Source organism: Arvicola amphibius, chromosome 4 (genome assembly GCF_903992535.2).
Source record: "Arvicola amphibius chromosome 4, mArvAmp1.2, whole genome shotgun sequence".
Taxonomy (NCBI): domain Eukaryota; kingdom Metazoa; phylum Chordata; class Mammalia; order Rodentia; family Cricetidae; genus Arvicola; species Arvicola amphibius.
This window is the reverse complement of record NC_052050.1, coordinates 110,746,868-110,753,237: the sequence shown is the minus strand read 5'-3', so window position 1 is coordinate 110,753,237 and position 6,370 is coordinate 110,746,868. Positions and strand designations below refer to the sequence as shown.

Below are 6,370 nucleotides of genomic sequence, written 5' to 3'. Positions count from 1 at the left end.
TTATTATTCTAGTGTTTAGGCAATGGATGATTTGGGCTTAGAAATATCTATTTTCTAGCTTATAATGCTAATTGTTATATAGCATTCTTTGCTCAAAATTAAGTAGGTAGTAAATCAACATTTCCCCAGTTATTTTAATTTGATAAATTAAATTACATTACAATTTATGCTAAGAATTTCAAAGAACAAATAATGATGCAGAATTTCAGTGCTGCTTCTAAATCTTTTTTCCTTTTCTATTATTTATATTGGGCTATAAATTTTTCTATGTTACCCCCTTCCTCCCTTCACCCCTTCTACCTTTTCCCATGACCCCACACTCCCAATTTACTCAGGATATCTTGTATTTTTCTCTTTCTTTTTTCTACATAAATACTGTTTTTATTACAAGAAATGGCCACCCATAGTAAGGTACAATCAAATTATATTATCACCATGGCCTACAAAGACCCTCTGTTGTCCCTTTATCTTGGCCAAGACTCTGTGCTCCACAGGCCTAAGGCACTTGAATTCTTCCCTCAACTGGAGCATAGGGTACAATGCCTGAGAGCTGGACCTCTTGGGATTGCCCAGGATCTCTGTACCTGCCCCTGTTCATATGTTTCCAGCTGAAATATGGATATTAAGACTTACTAAATGTGTACAGATATCTTCAGGTGATTTCTCCCCAGTCCACATTTGGCTATAGTCCTCTAGTCCCCAAAGTCTGTCCCCTTTGTAGCTGTGTAACTGCATATCCTGACCATCCTTACAGAGTGTAGGAGGACCATCCCAAAGGCACACAATTGCTGCTTTCTGCACGTCATGCACAAGGATGGAGGAAGTGCAGTTATATGATGGCACACGGTGTTATTGCAAGCTCTCGGTGCACAAAGAAGGCAGATGACAGGGGCATCAGCTTATCTGTCCCACCTGGTCCAGTCCATCTAGTTCATGGTTGTCAAGGGAACTAAGGCCCCCGTAAACACTGTAGACCCTGTGGCTGTCATTGGCTGCGTCACTGGGCTCCATGGGGCAAATATAATCTGTAGACTCATCAAACTTCTTTTTTATTTCATGTTCCCAAAATGGGAAAACCCGAGTTTCCTGGGCCAGACTTTGGCTGTGGTAGTCAGAGGTGTGTAAGCTGGTGAGGCCATTTTATCTCGGTTTTCCTGTTTGGCCTCAGGACCAATCAGGGCATTGAACTTGGTGGTCGGATGGCGCCTAAGGAGTGTCTTCTGTGGGGGGATATTAAGAAGCATATCCAGGGTGTCTCCAGTGAAGCGTGGCTCTAGGATGATGAGGCCGCCATCGACACCACTCCCTCGAAGGTTGGGCGCATACTCTGCCAGGTCCATGGACCGCAGCCACTCCATTACCCTGTGGTTGGACCACTGGACAACCTCTGAAGGAGAAAGGTTACTCTCATCAACAGGCCTCCTGTGCAGGCAGTGGGGGTTGAACTTATTGACATGTAGCACGTGAATAGCACATTTGATGCTGAGATGATGGAGTTGGCTGGTGACTTTTAAGAAGAGTAGATCATTCACAGTTAGGTATTGCAGCATTCGCCCATCAACTCTTGATTCATGAAAGTGATCTTTGTACTGGGGTAAGCCAATATCGTCAAGCCACCGTGTCAAAATGTGGTCAAGCAGCGTGGACTTCTCTTCTTGCTTGGCGTTGATAGCTTTCACTGATAAAACCAGCTTCTTCCTATGGAGGGAGTGTTTAATCCCTAGCTCTTTTTCCATGTCCTGAGGAGTAGCTGTCAGTAGTATATGGCCAGATGTCAACCACTGTCTGGCAAAAATCACATACTGAGCCAGGCCAAAATCCTCTAGCCATGCACATACGCGCTCTGTGCTCCACTGGGCAAAAGGGGCGTTGGTATCAATTGTCCAGCCCTTTGGGAGATAAACAAACTACAGGCTAAAACAAGTTCTATGCAAACCTGAGCTACAGAGGGAGACCCAGTCTTAAAAATTTATCCCCAGCTAAAATAATGATGTTTAACAATAGAAATTAACATTTCGTGCATGTCCCATTTTTAGATCAATTTGTTACTGCCTTTTGCCATGTATTCTTTTCTTTATATAACTGTCAAGTTATCTGGGGACAGGTGACAAAACTGTTTACTATAAAAAAACAACACATCCCACACCAAAACCCATTGGTAAGTGATGCACCATAGCCACAGAGTATATCATTGGACAGATGCTAAGTTACATCAAAATCAAACTCACAAATAGATGTGCTGGGCTGGGAAATATTCCATAAGCTTGGAATCCCCTTGTTTACAAGATCTCTCTCTCTCTCTCTCTCTCTCTCTCTCTCTCTCTCTCTCTCTCTCTCTCTCTCTCTCTCTTTCTCTCTGTGTTATGAGGAAGATGCTGGTTCATTTGAAATATGGATTTATATTCTATTCTCAACAGCAGCTTTGAAAATTACTAGGAAGATATGCCACCTGTGGTCTTGCTTATCTGCCACAGGTAGAGACCCTGAAGAAATTTAAAGGCACTTGCAAAAATGAGTGTTGATTGTCTGTATACCTGAACACTCAGAATGGTTCACAATTGCCCCTATTTAAACCCTTGGGCATTGAGAGAGAAAAATTTAACAAAATCAAAACCATTCAATTTTCCATTTCAAAACTTAACAAAAGTCTTAAATATTCTTGATATTACAACTTCAGGGAAATATGAATGATGTTTTCTTTTCAATAATCCCTTTTTTGAAGGGATTGTCTTTGTATGTGACTGTCTCTAATTTGATTCCTTTTTATAATTAATAACAGTCACTCTCTGTGTCAATTGCCTTAATGATCACATAAACAAATCTTTCTTTTGTTCTGCTCTGAGTTGGTATTGTAATGTTTTATGCACCATTGCTTTTTAATACATACCAGAAAATTAACTCTGTTATAGTTGATTATATAGGGCAATATCTGAGACCACTAAAGGAAATAGCATATCTCAAAATGACTTTGTTTTTCTAAGATCATCATCAAGATGAAAGATATTTTGAAAAGGGAATCCATGACATTTAAAAAATGTATAGGATATCATATAGATAAGCAGGAAATACTTTTGCATGTATTCTCAAGTATCCATGATATCAAGTGTTTTAACAGTATGACCTGGTCTTATTCAATAAAAAAGAGATCCTGGCAATTTTTAGGCTGTAACAAAATGTGAGGTTACATATACATACATACACACATATATTAGTTGCCTAATTATGTTCTAGCTGCTGGCTTGTTCCAGTTTGGAATTCCCCCTTTGCTATTCTGTTTCTTGAATATTGAGTTCCTTGCACAAGCCAGACCTTTCTATTCATGCAGCTCAGAATACCTCTTTCCATCTCTCTGATCTATTTTGTGGCATCTGTGAATCAAAGCACAACTGATGCCAAGTTCAAGGGTTTGACTGTGCTCTGATGATTGCACACACAAACAGAACTGTGGCCATATTTCAGTCACTGGCTATGTCAAAGACAATCTCTTCTGCTTTGCAATGTTGCACACAACTCTTAGTTCTATAGAGGCACAGAGAGGACTACTTATTTCGTGGGCTATTTACATGGCGTTTAAAGTGTTAGCTTTAGCAGCTAGCAGTTAGCATTTCAAATCAAAGTGGTTATATGTCTTGCTACAGTTCTTACCATGGTTTTAGTCAGAAATGGTTGGAGCTCAGAGACAGAACTCCAGACACAGCACTTTACTGTACCTGAACTGATCTTGTAAATACCCCACTCTTCTATCAAGTGGCTGGGGACATTGTCTATGATGCTAACTGTGTATGAAACAGATATAGGAAAAAGGACATGTGTGCATGTGCACACAAGCATCTCTCTCTCTCTTTGTGTGTGTGTGTGTGTGTGTGTGTGTGTGTGTCTGTCTGTCTGTCTGTCTGTCTGTGTAGGCATATGTATGCCTTTAGGTATGCCAGGTGTCTTCTTGATCACTTCTGCACTTCATTATTTTTAAGAATAATTTTATATTAAATTATGAACATATGTGAGTGGGGTGGAGTGTGTGCATGTGAGACCAAGTGTGTCTAGACAAAGGCATAGATACTCTGTTACTGGGGTTGTGAGCAGTTGTGAGCTGTCTGATATAGGTCCTACAGATCTGAATTCAAATCATTGTGCTTGCATGGCAGATACTTTACTGATTGAGCCAGTTGTGTAGGCCTCAAATATAAATCTTTTGAACTAAAATATACGGCAGTATAGTATTTGATGTAGTGTGAACTCAAATAGAAGCAGAGGCAAACAATGACCTTCCACACTTTCTTCTCAGCTTTTGAAATGAACACTTTCAGTAACTGTAATTTCTGGATCCCATTTTAGGTCATCATTTGACCTGGAACTATTGCCTCTTATTCATTGTTTTCCACAATTAATTGATAACTAGGTTACTATAACTCTTCCTTCTTACTTGCCTTGTCTTACACACAATTAACTTTGTTGTTTCCCCTCCTACCTCATCAATCTTTCTTCTTAAACTTTCATTACTAGTATTCTTTCTACTTTTTTTTCTTATATCCCCACTCCACTGCTTTCCCTAAAGCCTTATTCGGCTCACTCTCCTGAAGTCCTTTCTACTTTCCTGTTCTTTGCCAATATCTACTCTATCAGGATCCACATAGTTAACAGAGTTTAGAATCTACATGCAAGAGCTTGTGTTTTTATCTCTCTTAGCTTGGGTTACCCATTTAATGTAATGCTTCCCAGTTCCTTCCATTTTATGTATTACTTTAAGGCTGAATAAAATTCCACTGTGTATACATATGTACCGTATTTACATTATTCATTCATATGTTGATGAACATCTAGACTACATCTGTTCTTTGGACTTGCGAACAGAGCAGCACCAAATGTGGATATGAAGGTGTTCCTAGAGGAAGAGATTGGGTCCCTTGAGATATGCCTAGTGGTGCATAGCTGAGTCCTATGGTCATTCTAGTTTTAGGTATCTGTTGTGTTTTAGAAGCCTCCACACTGATACCCATAGTGGCCAAGCCAATAAGGAGGAAGTGTTCATCTTTCCCCAGGTCTACTGTAGCATTTTCTGCCAATTATTTTCTTGGGACTGATCATTCTTTTAAAAGGTGCGGTATAATTGTAAGGTACTTTTAATTTTCGCATTTCCGATGGCTGGATTTTCTGAGAACCTTTAAAACATTCATTGGTCATTTGTATTTCTTTGGAGAACTGTCTGTAAAGTGCAATGGATTTTTTTATGGACTGGAAGAAATCAGTTTTTTTTTTTAGAAATAACATGGGATTCCTTTATTCATGCCCCCAATCTGACACATTTCTCTTCATCTGGCACCCAATGTGGGGTGACTAAATCCACATAAAATGAGAGAAAGTTTAGAAAGGAATTCTAGACACACACACACACACACACACAAAACAAAGTTAAGCATGGCTTCTTGGTAGTCAGCATCTTTTTCTGGATGGGCTCTGTTTGCTGGTGGTAAACAGGAGTGCCATGGCCCCTTTAAGAGAGGTCTTCCTGATTCAGCATTAGCAAAAAGAAAAGTATGGCTTCTTTAAGAAATGGCAGCTTCCTGGTTTATGCTAGTTGCTCCACCTGGTCCAACATGACAGAGACATGATCACTGCCTCTGAGAGCCATTCTCTCCATCCCAGATCCAGGGCCACAGTGGGTCTGTGTCACTGTTAAGCATTTTGCAACACACTGCTTACAGACCCCATTTAAGTGCTTGGCCCCTAAAGAAGCCAGAACTATACAGAGATCAGTTTTTTTTCTGTACTTTTGTATGTTACCCTTCCAACAGAAGTATAGTTAGCAGGTTTTATTCTGTTCTAATACATACATCATTTAGAATCAGGTTAAAGATTTTCTTCATCTTGTGGTGAAAGGTTTAAAAATGTTTCCTTTTTTGGTCTTGTGATGTAGAATATATTTTCCACATCTGCTCATCCTATTGTAACTTGGTACCCATTGAGTAATGACTTATTTCTCTGGCACACCCTTCTTCCTTACTTTTTTAGCCATTCATCATCCAATAAACTCTTAGATTGCATCTATTTCTTTGTTCTTATGGATAGTCCCTCAATGAAAGTGGGAGGGCAGACACCTGTGAATGGTGATTTTATTACTTTTGTTACATACTTAAAAGTGGAATTGTTAGATAATAGACCTTTATGTTTATCAATTAATAATACTTAGGCTTAAATTTAATAAGAGTAATTTTGAGTTGTGATAAGTGTAATTTCTGGTTGATAAAATGTATAGTCATCAATTTAAAATAATGTAAATAATGAACATAATTGACCAATGATATTAAATGGGTTTTAATGAAAATAATATAATTGTTACTGATAGTGCTACTGTGGTTTATTGAGAAATTTC

At 39.0% G+C, this 6,370-nt stretch overlaps 1 protein-coding gene across 1 annotated transcript in view; it reads right to left on the bottom strand.

Annotated features, from left to right (window-relative positions):
- Window positions 1-894: 894 nt before the first annotated feature.
- LOC119811586 (liprin-beta-2-like) overlaps window positions 895-6,370 on the bottom strand; it is a 66,923-nt gene continuing 61,447 nt past the window's right edge. Inside the window, 2 exon segments of the mRNA XM_042054915.1 lie at window positions 895-1,050; window positions 1,053-1,889. Of these exon segments, the coding sequence (XP_041910849.1) occupies window positions 895-1,050; window positions 1,053-1,889 (993 nt within the window).